Source organism: Cavia porcellus, unplaced genomic scaffold (assembly GCF_034190915.1).
Source record: "Cavia porcellus strain 051 isolate PalLab524CR breed Dunkin Hartley unplaced genomic scaffold, mCavPor4.1 scaffold_11, whole genome shotgun sequence".
In the NCBI taxonomy this organism is placed as follows: domain Eukaryota; kingdom Metazoa; phylum Chordata; class Mammalia; order Rodentia; family Caviidae; genus Cavia; species Cavia porcellus.
In genome coordinates, this window is record NW_026947494.1 from 53,695,712 (window position 1) to 53,711,760 (window position 16,049).

The 16,049-nt window shown below is 31.5% G+C and overlaps 1 protein-coding gene across 3 annotated transcripts in view; it reads right to left on the reverse strand.

Moving 5' to 3' along the window:
• Adamts6 (ADAM metallopeptidase with thrombospondin type 1 motif 6) overlaps positions 1-16,049 on the reverse strand; it is a 280,941-nt gene that overhangs the window by 27,002 nt on the left and 237,890 nt on the right. For all 3 annotated transcript variants that reach the window (XR_010050518.1, XM_063258246.1, XM_063258247.1), the window contains one exon: positions 5,844-5,973. Coding sequence is in view for 2 of the 3 variants with exons in the window: in XM_063258246.1 (XP_063114316.1) it covers positions 5,844-5,973 (130 nt within the window). In the remaining variant the exon portion in view is untranslated. The remainder of the gene's footprint in view (positions 1-5,843; positions 5,974-16,049) is intronic.

Here is a 16,049-nt window from a genome sequence, read left to right on the forward strand (position 1 = left end):
TTAACCAACTAAGCTACAATTACCTTTGTTCATTACTTTTTGTATTATTATTTACAAAGGAAAATCAGCATTTAGAAATATAGTTAATTTTTTTAATTCAAAATATTGTTTGTCAAAATCTAAAAATGTTTCACCTAGAATTTATTTAAGGATATAAAGAAGGATAATCACGGCTGGGGATTTAGCTCAGCAGTGTAAGTGCCTGCCTGGCAAGTGTGAGGTTGTGAGTTTGATCCCCAGTACCACACACACACACACACACACACACACACACACTGATAATTTAAACCTGATGTTAACATTTTTTCTGTTAAAGCATTTTCCAAAGGAGATTTAAAATGATTCTTATATTCTTTTCTTTTTGTTTTTCAATGATTAACATGATTCCAAGTTGTTAGTACCATTTTTGGTAAGGAGGAAAATGTGAACTATGAACTTGTACACTGGCCATAATGAAATACTAATTCAATTGGCAACAGTGATTTCATCACCAAGTTTAGGAAACAAAACAGAAATGTGTACAAATCAGCCACAAAAAGCTCAGTCATCCCACCTCCAGTCATGATCTCACTAGGTCTCAGAATGCATGAGGGATGGAGACTTTTTCAAATTAAACACGGGTGCTCAGAATTAACAGCACTGATTCAGGAGGCGTTGCTGTTCTGGAGCACAGGATCAGGCTTCCTCTATACTTTATACTTTGTCCCTTCTTTTATTGCCAATCATCTTTCCTCAGAAACTCATCCTAATATATCACTCTACCCTTCACCTTAGGATATATAAAAGTAAAAACATTAATCACCTTCATAATTTCCTTTCTGACTTTAATTTTAGACCTCACCTTCAGACCATGTTGCATCTTTATTAGGTATCATATGATCATCAGCTTGTCTCAGTTTCTGTATTATCCTGTGTACTTAAGATATACTGTCCCCTCACCTTCCTTCTCCACTTATTTGACCCTGTAATGCAGTCTTCTTAGTTTTCTGTCTTTTTGTTTTCTTTTTCTCTTTTAAACACAATGGTAAACATATGAGCACATTCTCTCTGCTAACTCTTCACAGTCTGAACAGTCCTAGGACTGACCTTCCTTCCTTCCTTCTTTCTTTCTGTCTTTCTTTCTTCCTTTTCTTTTTCTTTCTTTCTTCTTTTCTCTTTCTTTCTTTCTTTCTTTCTTTCTTTCTTTCTTTCTTTCTTTCTTTCTTTTCTTTCTTTCTCTGAACTCCTTCCAACATTGAGTAATCAGACTGTCTTTATCCTTAAAATTGCCTCCAAATCCATTAGATGCTACTAATTATAGGGATTCATGTGTGAGTGTCAGAAATATGAGTGACTTGTTGTAGCTTGTATAATCTTATCTACATTCTCAGTCTCTTATTACACTAACAATAATAATATTTGGAGGGGAAAACAGGAAAGACACTGAAAAACTTTGTCCCAATATTGATTGTTATTTCTTTACAATTTAAAGGAAAATGGCAGAATGTATAAGATTAAATTGATATTAAATATTCAAATTGAGAGAAGAGTGGGAAGGGGAGCAGACAAGGGGGAAAGAATCAGGGCAAGGAGGGAAAGAAAGAGACAAATAGGGTGGGAGAGAAGGAGAAATGAATGCCGGAGTGACAGAGTACAAAGAGAGATGGGTGGGGGTGACTTTCCAGTCTTTGCTCTAGATCTATTCATCAACCCATTTATAAACACAACATAGCAAACCATTTTTTTTTTTGGGTATCGGGGATTGAACTCATAACCTTGCATTTGCCAGGCAGGCGCTTTGACCACTGAGCTAAATCCCCAGTCCTACATAGCAAAATTTTTTTTAAAAACCTCATAATTTGGCAGTAGCATCTTTAATCAATGAGATTCAATTATATAACCTATTGTCTACTTACAAAGTCACTAAAATTTGCCTAATTTAAAAATACTTTTTAGAAAGATTTTCAAAACAAAAAAGCTGGTAAGAAATTCTTTATTCTTCAGCTAATTGGAAAGTGAAACTAATATTGAGCAGAATTCTTTATGTTCTAAATATTTACAGTCAACATTTTCTTAAACTAAAAAAAAATTTTTTAAAAAATGGCCATATTGTTTTTATTGCTCTTTCACAAATTTATAAACCACAATATCATACAGGAATAATATCTAGTATTTAAAGATTTTTCACATTAAGTCATATTCTTGCTTTTAAAACAGCATGGTGAAAACTGAACTGTTCATTGCTTCCTTTTCTTATGGAGGTAACACAAACTTCCATCAGTCATATCCTTTAATATCAACTCCTCCCTTTATTTTTTTCTAATTATTTAAGCCCATGCCATGGCTTCCATTATTTTCACTCACAGTCAGTTCACTACCTTCCTCACTTTAAAAAATGCTGTTGTGGGCATACTAACTTTCCTAGTAAGACCTCTGCTGGTCCTTCACAGTGTTCCAAATAAACACTGCTATTTTATCTCTGCAAATGCTCATTTTGTGCCATTTTATTTATACAATGACAAATCGTAGTGTGTGCTGTTTTTTCCGTTGTTATTACAAATGCTGCTAATATAAGAATTTTGAAATATTTCATTATTTGAAAAGATATTTTCTGATAAAAAACCCTTAATGTTAAATTATTGATAACTGGGGAAACAATACTAGAAAATATAAATTCCTTCCTCAAGTCAGGAAAACATATTTCAAATATGTTAATGTTTACATTAAAATGAAAGGAATCTTGAAAGCATAGTTTCAGAAGCGTATGAAGTCTATCTAAACACTATACCAATGAAAGAAACAGAAATTTTATAGTTTTCCTAAATAATTTTTAAAAGTTTTACCAGTAAAATAAATCAAAACATGGATGACATGTGAAAAACTTGGAAAAATATTTATAACACAAATAAAATACTTAATATTCTTAATACACATAAAGAACTGATAATGACAAATAATAAAATGAATACTTTCACAGAAAAATGGGACAGACCATGAAGAAGAAAAAAGTATGTTACTAACCTCTGTAAGTTCATCAAAAAGAGGTTTGTGCTTTCATTGTTTGACTGTTTGATCACTTGTTCATGCCTGCATCTTGTAATCTGAACAACTACTTTAAGATAACAATATACAGTATATTAACTACTGTTAATTTTCTTTTTTTTTGAAATTCTGTGTCATTTTTATCCTTTTTTGTTTTGTTTTTAAAATGAAAAAAAAGTGTATCAAAATAAAAGAAGTACAATGGCTACTGAACATAATTTAAAAATGTTTAGCCTTAACAAGAATTTAAGAAGCACAAAAATACAATTAGATATCAGGCTTTTTTCAGTCATATAACAACCAAGACTATCTTAAACTAATAATATCAGTATTGTCCAGTTCAAAGAAATAGGATTCTTACACACCATTATTGGGAATATATGTTCACCCAATCTTTCTAGAGAACAATTTAACAATGAGTCTCAATGACTAACATGCATCCATTTGAGCCAGAAATTCTACTCCTACTTATTTAGCATAAAAGCATAATTGTGGAGAGTAAAGTTTTAGTGGCAAAAGTAGCTGGTGTTGTGGTATTGCAGGAACTCAAATGTTAGGACAGTCAAAATTGCACAACAGTGAAATACCAGTTTAAATAAACAATGACATATCTACTAAACTTTGTCAAAGATATGTTGAAAACATGTTGAAAAATAAATATATGACTAAAGCATCGTAAGTGGTATACTATTTTGTTACTATAGATTCCTATGTATACATAGGGAAAAAGACTGAAAAAATATCAAAATATTAACTAGTATTATGTGTTTAGCTTCTTGTTGGAGTTTCTATGTCTATCAGTTCATCTTCTGCAAAAAATAACCTATGACCTTTCTTTCACACTCAAGCTTACTGAATTATAATAGTCTTTCTATGATTTTTAAAACTCTTTTATACCAATGTGTACTAGGAATCTCATTATACATGACAGTTGTTCTGAAGAATTATGATTTCCTCCTTAAGAGCATGAATTCAAATGAATAAAGAAGAAATTGAAAAGGAACTTTAAAATGGACTAATGAATAATATTTAAAATATGTACCTCAAATGTTTCCAAAAAAGAAAACTGCTAGACTAAATTTTCTATTTTTGCATATCCCTTATATCTTTCTCTTTTGAATTCTACTGCCCCACTTCCAAACTTAAATCAGTAATTTCATTTCAGAACTGTAAGAGGAAAGGCATGAGGAAACTTAATTTTAATCACATATGTTATTATTGTGATTATTCTGAAATCATTAAAAAACTAATGCAAAACTCAAAGCTAAAATGTATAGGATAGAACGATTAATGATTGAAATCTCTATGAACATTGGACATTTTAGTACAGAAACTTAAATTAAAAATTTAGGCCAAAATTAAACAAGTTTGATCAGTTTCATTCCAATACCTTACATGGTGATAAAATGCCAAATATAATACTTAAAATTCTTGGTGTAAAGGAATGAACTGGATGAGTTGAGACTCACAATTACATGAAACATGCTGATGTTACCACAAAAATGGACGGAACAAAATTAGCCCATGGATTTTGAGCATCACTTTGTTTCATATAGGTTTTCAGTTTTATCTTGAGATAAATTTATAAACGTAACTGGCAGAAAAGAAGAAAATAAAGAAAAAGAAACAACTTGCTTTCATGATACATATGATAGGTTACATTTCTACATTTTCTCATGTTTGGATTTTTTAGGAATTAGTTACATGGTGATCACATTTCAAAAAGAATAGGCATAAACATAAAATCTTAAAAATGTCTATCATTCTAGGTACTTTGTGCTCCTTACTTAGTAGCTACTACCCTAAATCTTTCCAAGAGACTAGTTGATTCAAATATTCAGACAGATACTGACTTCAGTTAATATGAGTCATAACACATTACTGTTCTGGAACAAATATGAAGAAATATATCTTTTAATCATACAAAAGATCTGGATATTTTATCCATTGTTAAGTCCCAGGTTTTTTTTAGTCCAATAGGACTATTTTTAGAAAATGAGATCGCTTCATTATAAAGGTCTCCTGTATAATTCTAAAAGAGTTTAGGACATGCAAATTCATTTGCTTACTTTTTCCTTATCAATTTCATGTTGGAATAATTAGGCGACCAAGAGGTTAATGTTTAATCTGATTTCTCAAATAAGAGTAAGATGACATTCACACAATTTATCCTACAGCTGTTAGACAAAATTCATATAGAGTCAATATTATCATGATCAGATTAGTACTAACCTTGTCTATTTTCACATAATTAATGCCTTTGTTCAATCATGAAATCTTTCTGTTCTCACAGATTATAAAACATGTCTCACTGACAGCAGGTCTCATTTTAAAGCCATCATAAAAATGACTCTCCTAAACTTCCTTTATAGTGAGTTGTAACTGCCACATTAATCAGTAGAGACTGTTGTCTGTATCCAACACTAGAAAATAGGAACTTAATTTAAGATGCCATTATTTCATATATCATTAAGAAAGGGGGGGAATGTCAATTATTGTTGTAACACTATGACTTGCAAAATGAATCTACATATATTCAAAATATTAAAATGTGAAAGCTGTGTGTTCCTTACAGTTGATGAAATATAATTTCCAGCACTGTGTCAGGACCAAATTTACTGAAGCTGCTTCAAGAGAATTGATAATTGAAATCTATGAATGAGCAGGAATTTTTGCTCAGTGAAAGGGCTACCAAAATTCCACCACCTACGATATTTTCCTCAGTTTAATTTATTTCTTTCAGATGAACATGTTTCCAAATATGAATAAACAATGTTTTTTTCTAGGTACTCGAAAAAAATAATTCACATTTCTCTACTTACTCAGGGGGGCAGGGCTCAGTGTTGCAGGCTCTTTGATTTTCAGGTGGTTTACTGTCAGGATCACAGTAACTGTTCTGGACAATGGAGTTGTCATCCAACCTTTTACAGACCACGTCCTGTCTTTGGATACCTTGAAAAAAGAAAAACATCATAAATTGAAAAATAATTTACCTTCCAATAAATTAGGTATGCATAGCTTTCCTCTGTGGAAATCAATCTCACTGGATCGCTGATGACTTATTTGTTCCAGAAACACTTGACTGCTTCTCTGAAAAGGAGAGAAGTCCTGGTCATTACATTGAAATTGTAGTTAAAATTATTGTCCTCATATTTAGAAATGTAACAGTTTTCAAGTCCAGAAAAGAAATGATGGGTAGCGTTAGTATTCCCATTTGTATATTCATCTTTGTGCTTTCCTTAAAAAAACAGAAACAAAAACAAAACTCAAATTTCCTAAAACATCATCAGAAAAAATATATTAATACACAATTCAATATAAAACAATGGCCATGTAATATTTTTAAATAAATATTTAAAAGTAAAACACTAGGGACCAATTTGCTTTTTGATATTTTGTAGAACAAACTCCATCAAATTCAGTCTTTGTTAGGACATATCACATCCATATTGCATTTTTTTCCAATTACATATGTGTCTCTCCAAAAGTTCATGTAGTTTAAAATTTAAAAATTGCAGTGGACCCATTTTGCACTATAACCAACTAGTCTGTTTGTCTTAACAGAGCTGGATATCTACTGACATCATTATCAAAGAGACACACAGTTCGTTCACATATTGATCTATAAAGGTTATCTTGTTCTTTTCTTTTTTTTTTTTTTGTCTTTTTCCTTTTTATTGGTACCGGGGATCAAACTCACGACTGCCTGCTTGCAAGGCAGGCGCTTATGCCGCTGAGCCAAATCTCCAGCCCCCGGTTATCTTGTTCTTAAAGAAAAAAAAAGTTATCTGGTTCTTAAAAATTAATATAGGTGACCTGTTTATCACAGCTAAAAATATTCTCATGAAATTCTAAATATTTGTAAAAATTTTTATTTTTAAACACATGCTTTTATTTGTAAACATTTTCTCTGTAATGTGAAGGAATTAAAAGAAGCAGAAACAGGTATATCAAGATATTGAATAGAAGCAAACAAAACTATAAGACAGTGTTTAATATTTCAAACCATACAAAAGTTTCTCCTGAAAAAGAAAGTAAAAGCATAAACCAAGGTGTTCTCCCAATCACAAATCCAACTGTTATTAATAAGCAAGCTAAATTTCCTCAGAAGAGTTGTAAAAAGTCATAGCTTTTCATTTAGCTAATTCCACACAATTCTTCAGGTTTTTTTTCCCAGTTGCTTTAAAGTAATAGTCCCCTAAAAAAAAGTTTGATCACAAAATAGAGAAATTCATGCGAAACAGGTTCATTTGGTGAAGGAAAGTTTCATCTAAAGAGGTAGACATCCAATGCTTCCCTCCAGGTTTAAGAATTCCCTTTAAATTTTATCCATTGAGTACCTCAGTTGGCATATTATGTGCCTTTAAGCCATTTGTATTTAAAAACTGACAAGTTCATGACATTTAGATCCAGCAATCTCCATGATAGTGATAACTGAAGTAGGTATTTCTTATTGCTTGCAGTTCCCAATTTCAGCAACAAAATTTTAGGTTTTCTAAATTAAGGGTCTAAAACATAGCCAAACAGTTTATTGGCAATATATTTTAAACTATGTATTGTATTCACTCCCTCTCAATTCTTAGAAAAGGCCAAACAACTCAGTTTATGCGATGACAACAGTTTGGAATTTTTTAACTATTAAACTTTAGATTTTTGAGGGAAGAGTGATTCACACTAGGCATAGCTGTAATCTATCCACAGATGTTCCATGATAGTCATCAGATTACCTCCCTGCTGTGTCAGTCAGTGGGCAGATAACTAAATCCACGTGGTCCACCTAGACAGATACCTCTACCATTAGTCATAGCATTAACTACCAACTCTAAGAGTGGCTCAGATTATCCATTGACTCTGGTTCAAAATGTTGCTTTAGTTGGGCAAGTCATTCAAATGTGACTATATGTGAAACAAAGAATGATGGCATTTAATACAATATCTTGGTTGTTTCTCAGAAAAGAATATACATTTTCAACTCTACAAAATGAACTGATGTTTTGTTTCAGTTGTAGAAGAATTAAATCAGTTTCTACTGCTAAGATAAATTCTATTTTCTTTAACTCTAGAAATGTTGGATTATTTTACATTTGTTCCAAAGTAGCCTTCAATTTATAGTGTTTGTGAATTGAATTATAGATGAAATAGTAGTAGAGATAATTAGCAGAGATTCACATTTTATGATAAATTCTAGCCATGTATTTTTTTTAAAAACAGGGTCTCACTATGTAGTTCAGTCTGGCCATGAACTCATGATGAAGCTCAGAATGGCCTCAAATTTGTGGTGATCCTCCAGCCTCGGGCCCCCAAATGCTGGGATTACAGGCAAGTACCACCATGCCTGGCTCCATGTATGTGTTTTGAAAAAACTTTCTTCATAACATTTATTGCTAAAAACTTGAAAAATATGCAAAATTGTAAGAAAAAATAAAAATTATTCATAGACTCAGAGCTTAGACCTTTATTTTTTTACTAGTATTTTGCTATTTGGTGAGATACAGTAATTGGTTTAAAATTACATACATACAAAAATTGCCAGATTAATGTGGTTCACAAGTCATCCATCCATCCATCCATCCATCCATTCCATCCATTCATTCATTCAACAAATAATAGTTACTAAATGCAAACTTTTTTTATCTTTTTGAGATAGGGTTTCTCTATGGACTTCAGGCTGGTCTTGAGCTCACTTTGTAGCCCAGGCTAGTCTTGAATTTGCAACGATCCTCCTGCCTCTGCCACCGAGTGCTGGGATTACAGGAATATGTCACCACACCTGGCTCAAACACTTCTTATAAGATATTGGACTAAGTTCTTAGAATAAATTGACTAATTTTGGCTAAGGCTTTTTAAAATCAGGAAATTAAGGATATTTCAGAGTATATATCAGCTTTATAATTTTTGAGTGGATTTTTTATGAAGCAAAAATTAAAGTTCTTGAAGAGAGCTAAACTGTTTTATGTTTTATGAAGATGTATTTTTCATTGTCTTCATCTTTTATTAATTTTCTTCTAAAATGTTATATTAGACAGTGTGGTATTTCACACTGAAGAACTGCCTATACCAGTAACGTATTCCAAATTTTCCTAAAACATTCCACTATTTTCCTCTAATAGCATACAAGTTTCCTTTCAACTTTTACCCCCACAAATGGCAGGTTTATAGAATTTTTTTTCTGCTTTGATTTTAAGTCACTACCACCAGGATAACTCTAAACCAGTACACCTGAATGAATAAATGTTAAAACATGTCATTTTTGAATTAAGGCAAACACAGCTTTTAACTTTTGAAAGTAGACAATCTAGACCAATAAGAGAAATGGAATTTGGAATCTTTTTATAAGACCAAGTCTCTTGTAGATAACTTCTTTTAAAATAATTTTAAAAACATTGCTACATCAATTTTAAACTGTCAGGAATAATTACATTCAGTTATACAAAACCACTATGCTTTCAAATTTAAAGATTTAATAGTTTATTACCTCCCCCAATTCTCATAATCAGGTAGTGTACATCTAATCAAAAACAAAATTTTAGTGGCTCTATTTCACTTTCCTGGAGATAGATATCTTTCAGAATTTAATTGGTCAAATTTAAAACTGCATTACTTATATTTTATTCTTAAACACTTAAAGTCACAGGCATACAAACTTTATACCTGTTATTTTTTTACCAGTACTTTAAGTCCTTTATAAATAAATGCCTATTTATTCCTTTAATTTGTGTAACTGTTGATGTTTTTGATATTAGAGAATGAAGTGTGATGGTGTGATGGTTCTCAACACAGAAGTGTAAACCCTGGGCCAGTGCTGTAGCTCAATGGTAGCATGCAGGCCCCAGGATTTGACTTACTACAGCATCCAAAGTAGCTAGCAACCAAGACAACACTATATAACCACAGTATAAAGCATATGACCCACAACATTAATTTAATCTAAACCTTAGTGCAGATAGCATCCAAAGAGCAATAGGTGCCAGGAAAAAAAACATGTCTCTCTTTTCTGCCTTACACTGCTAGAATCTGGCCGTTGTGCTATGTGATTGTTGGCCAGACACAAGCATTGCAGGGCAGAGCAAAGTCCATCTGTCTTGGATCTAACAGCTGGCACCCAGGTACCAATCAACTCTCTCCATACGGTTTCTGAATAGTCTGCTGGTAGTTTTTATCTTTCATATTCTTCTGCTCTCTCTTTCCAGTGTCTTCTTGTCTGTCCTAAACAAAAGTAGAGGTCTTGGGGAGATGGAGGACGACTAAAAGGCAAATTTTGCTCTAAAAATATTGTATTTTTTTGGAGCAACTGTATTTAGTGATATAAGGTAGTATGAGAAATACATACTGTGGGTTTACTTGAAATCACAATGGCTAGAAAGAATTCTTACTAGCTATTACCAGTAATCTCTTCTGTGACAAGTATCTATCTATATCTAATAGAAGAAACGGGCAACATTCAAGCTTGTGTGTCTGACTTACTTCATTTAACATTATGTTCTCAAGTTGCATCCATTTGGTTATGAATGCCTCGAGTTTATCTTTTTTATGCAGAGTAGTACTCTATTAGATATAGATACCACATTTTCTTTGTCCATTCATCTGTTGATGGACACATATAGCTATTATAAATTGTGCTCTATAAACATGGTATGCATATCAGTAAAAGAGAGTTTTTTGGTCTATATTCTAAGTACTCTGAGTAATATTTTGGCCATTTTTAAAGATCATAATATGTTGTATACCAACTATTGTTATTCTCATTATTTTGTTATGAAATTTTATTTTTTCATAAAAGAATAGTGCTTTTCATATTTTATTATGATTTACTTATATCACATTAAAATTAAAAAGTTTCTAACTTACCTCTAATTCATTGAGTACCTACTACATCTAAGGCAGACTTCATTATCATAAAAAAGGAAATAAGATGATCTTGACCTCAGTGAGCTTATAATACAGGAGCAGGGAGCTAAGGCAAATACCGTTATAATTATATTACATGAAAGAAGGCACTTTATCTTATAAAATATAGCATTTTCAGTGTGATGCTTTTAGTTTCACTGACTTGCCATTTCATTACATTGCTGTCCGATTTCTCTTTTTCTGATCCTCACAGAGAAAGAAAATTCTTTTCATAGCCAGATTACTAAGACGTTGTTCTCTGTCACTTTACCTTGTTCTCATTTTTTCCTCACTCTGACTTCTGCCACGGCTAGTTATTTCTTTGAGTTCTAGTCAGATAAATGATCTAAAGTAAATTTTCATTCTCTTTTGTAAAGCAATACAATCAAATTAGGTAATTTCTAGTGTTTTTTTCTACAAAATTCTACAAAGGTTATCTCTAGAATTGAATTTTTAAAAATCATTTCTCTCTCTTCTATATCTGCTATCCTTTACTCTATTATCTAAAAATAGGCATCTGGTATTTTCTACTTGGTTTTGAAGTCTTTTTCAGAGCCTCACGTCTTGCCTCACGTCTTTCGACTTGTCATAGCAGTTAGGTTGATCAAGAGGCCAAATACTAAGTAGAAATACAAAATTTTTGAATAGCAAGTTTCCTAATATAAAGAATTAACTCACCTTACTAAAAAATAATCTATGTGATCTTTAGTAACAGTTTATTTGTCTCTAGTGGATAGTTTAATTATTTATGGTATTCATTTAAAATATTAAAAGAATAATGTTGAGAGTATGACTTTGAACTTCTTCCCTAAACTGTGATATATTTATTAGCATAGGGAGCTTTTTATTTTAGTCATATATAAAATATCTTTAGGGAACCAAAGAATAAATATTTCAGACTTCAGTTAAAGAATAATCTGTAAACAAGCTTTTTAATCTTTAAGCTAAAATCAATTTTTTTCAAGTAACAAAATAGGTGTTGTAATAAAATCCCACCAAACTGAGATAATGTTTACCATTATAGAAGGTATTATTTTTTTTTTACAGTCTGTTACACATATCACCTTTTAAGGATGCATAGTGTTAATAAAGGTTCGGCATGCTATTCTGGACAGAAGGTTTGTGAAATGAAATAGCACTTGTGTTACTGTTGATCATTAATATAACAGAAATGCTTTTAAACTTTGGTTTTAGCTTTACCCAAATTTACACTGGGTGAATATGCATCCAAACTCTGTTCATATTAAGGAAGAATGCAATCACTAATAGCAACAGAAATGCTCAAAGAGGAAGAAAACCAGTATTAGGGAGAACGTTTCAAGTTAGTAGAGATTTCTAGTCTTCAACTATAAATTTTAAATGCAATCCACAAGATGCAGAGGTAAACCACAAAAACTGTCAACATTATAAGACTACCTTTTAAATGTAAGCCTTTTTACACTGTATTGGAAATACTACACTGTATTGAAAAGAATTCAAAATAACTTAAAAACATAGATAATAGGGAAAGCCAGTGTTTAAGGTGATGAAAATAGTTATTATAGACAAATAAATGAATAAACCCAATTACTTCCAGAAGGGTGAACCAACCACAACTATGAATAAATGCATATAGGACTTATTCCTCTCTCAAGGGACATATTATATGAGAATTTACAGAAGCCAGGTAAAGTTGACTACAAAACACCCAAAGATTAGAGAATCTGTGATGTTCATAGGTATCTACTATGATGCCCTGGGCAAGTAATCATACATGTTAAAAGACATTTTTTTCCTTAACATTTTGAAAATGATCTAAAAGAGGAGGATGGTGGGGAAGAGTGCAAAGGGAAATGCCACGGTGAATGCAATGTCTAGTCTTCTAAATTTCTTATTTTTCAAAAAACAAGGAGAAAATTGGGAATAATGAACAAAGCTGAATGAACTTTTAGTCTAACTTCAAGATATTTTGTCTTTCAGGTTTAAAAAATATTAAAAACATTCTAGTGATCTGTTTTATGTTTAAGTTTGGATATACTGAAATAAAACATAAAAGAATCCTCATAGTTTTAAGACATAGTACATCACACAACTTCACACCAGAGATACCTCTCATGAGCAATTTTTCTTAAAATCTAATTAAGTAACTATATTTCTTCAAAGGGAAATAAATGGCAATGAGTAATATGCTCTTTTCTTTTTTTTAAACTAAAATTTCCACTTGAAACTTTTCAATAGTAATGTCTAAGTCAAAGATAAATTTAGTTTTAAAATCTATCTTTTTTATGTTTTTCACGACATTTCAATCAAATATATTTGGAAAATTTTTAAAAATTGATTTTGTTTTCCTTTGTCTGCTCCAGATGGGACTCCTCTGCTTTGCCTTCTTGTGAAAGTTAACAGCATCTGTGTCCTTTATAAGCTGCCATACAAGTGTTAGTAATTATTTTTGTTATTATGACTATAAAAGTCAAGTCTCAAAACTCTTGTTTTAAGTACATTCTGTGACCCTCCAAACAATGTGAATTGACCCATTCGTGATGTTAAATATGATAGGTAGGCATTTTAGAAATGGCAAAAAATTAAAGGAATATTTGTAAAAATGTAAAGAATTTGCTTCTGTTTTATCTGTTTCTTTAAGAGCTGTTTTGTTTTGTTTCAACCTAATGCTTAGTATTGGCCTAAAAATTGCATGGTACTTTTTCTAATAATCACTTTTAAAAATTTAAAAATTATTATTTTATAATAGGCTTCCTATACTTTTATAGAACCTCATAGATAAAAAAGTCTAAGAGTTTTGTTTATTAAACAGTTAGTTCCAAATAACTTTTCTGAGTACCAGGGATCAAACTCACGCTTGCTAGGGAGACACGTATGTCCCAGGCCTGTTCCAAATAACTTAACTGTCAAAGTGTGTATAGTGTACAATTATTGCCATTGTGTTTTTCCATTCAGATTTTTGAAAGGATCTCTGGTAATATTTACTTATTTGATATTTTGGAGACAGGGTCTTACTATATAGTTCAGACTGGTCTTGAACCAACTATGTAGCCTAAGCTGAAAGGTATAATATTCTCCAATGCCTCTGTGAGCCGACTGAAGTGCTACTGGGCATCTGGATAACTTTTGAAAACTATGCCCCTAAATAAGGAAAATCTAAAATAGTAATTAAAAGCCACTTAAAAACCATCTTAAAAATCTCAGAGAGTAGAAACCAATCCCAATACATAAAAGGATCCAGTTGACCCAGGTAAAGACTCACACAGTAAAAAGAAAAAAAGAATTTGTCTCAGCTAAAAAGAAAGTATATATAAAATAATGTCAAAGTTTATATGGTATTCTCTCTCATTCTGTCACATACACACACACAAATTAAGCAATTAAAATTACATCCTGGGGAATAAAATAAATAAAAGAACTATTAAATACATAAGAATAAATTAATAGACTATCTACATATATAAGAAAAAGTAACAGCATTTTAAATAGTTGATGAATGATCACAAAACTTCTAAATAACCAAACAGTACACAAAAATATATGAAAACTCCCAAACTAAGCTCTTTGATATTTAAATAAAATAAAAATAGTTTCAAACAATATATTTATCTCTTCCTTCTCTGTAATCTATGCACAGCTTTAACTTATCTTTTTTTGTGAGCTGCAAAGCAATCTTTAGCAGAGATATCTCTATCAGAAATCTAATTAAACTCAGCTTAGTGTATGATTTTTTTTAGTCTTAAATAAAGAAAGAGAAAGGAAACCCTAGAAAAACAAACTGTACAAAGTAAGCAGGAGTGTCAAATGAGGAAGTATTAAAGTCTATTCTCCTACCCCAGAAACTGTATTCATTCCTATCTTATTAACTTCTTCAGTCAACTAGTAGAAAATTTTTAAGAGTGTGTTAGTGATGCTCCCTGAGATATCTGCTTTGGAATATTAATTCTTTGTAGATTAAAACTTTAAATCTGTCTCAAAGGCAATACTTTTCAACACTTGTTGCACATTAAAATTATTAGTGCTGGCTGAGGTTGGTGGGCCATGCCTAAGGCCTGAGACAGCAGAATCACCATGAGTTTGAGATCAGTTTAGGCTACATAGTTGGTTCAAGACCAGTCTGAACTATATAGTGAGACCCTGTCTCCAAAATATCAAATAAGTAAATATTACCAGAGATCCTTTCAAAAATCTGAAATCCTGACCACACCCATAACCAATTAAATAGAATGGGTTAGGGGCACTTGGGGTATCCAGTCCACATATCAGAACACTTCAAAGTCTACCTGGTGTTTCTAATGTGCACCACAGTTAAGAAATATTGCACTTACAAACGAGCGAAGGAGATATTTTTGAATAGAAAATACAGCATATTTCACTACAGAGGTTGTTATGATCACAGTGGTTGAAATGATCACGATAATAGGCCACTTTATTATTAGACAAATTCCACATTAAGAATATCGATGGAGATTCAATTTTTGGTCTTGATTTCAGCAAATGACTTCACTTTAATTCCATATATAAAATAGGAATGTTAGTAGCAATGTCTATCTTGCTTGAGTATTGAGGGTTATCAAAGGAAACAGCATCAGAAAATGTTTTATAAAATACAAAATCTGCATTTATTATTATATAGCTGAGCAGTAGAATCACCTGGAATTAAAACTAGTTTTAGTGGTAATGTGGATTATAATTGTTATGTGGATTATAACCTAAAAGACTAGTCACTTTGCTTTAATCAGCATTTATTTCAGGAAATCTTAAGTGTCTATCCCAGAAGTTTTGAAGGTATGGTTCTTGAATAAGTAGTACCACCATTACTTGGAAACTTGTTTTGAAACACATCATAAAAGCTAGTGCTGATTTAATATCATCTTGTTTTGAAGTCCCATCAAGCTGTTGTACACCTGTTTCCACTGGTTTTAACATGTGGTATCTTACTATATTTTACTATATGCAATAGTATAAACAAAATTTTTTATAGGCAAAAAGATAATATAGAAACCATTGTTCGTTTTCTGTTATCTGGTTCTAAATACCCTGTAATTTCTTCATTCTCTTGAATAGCTTCAGACTGACTTGATATGCTTGATGCTATAGTATATGAAGTTATACTCAAATAATTCAAGGAAGGAGGCACTATGGTGACTACTATTATGTTA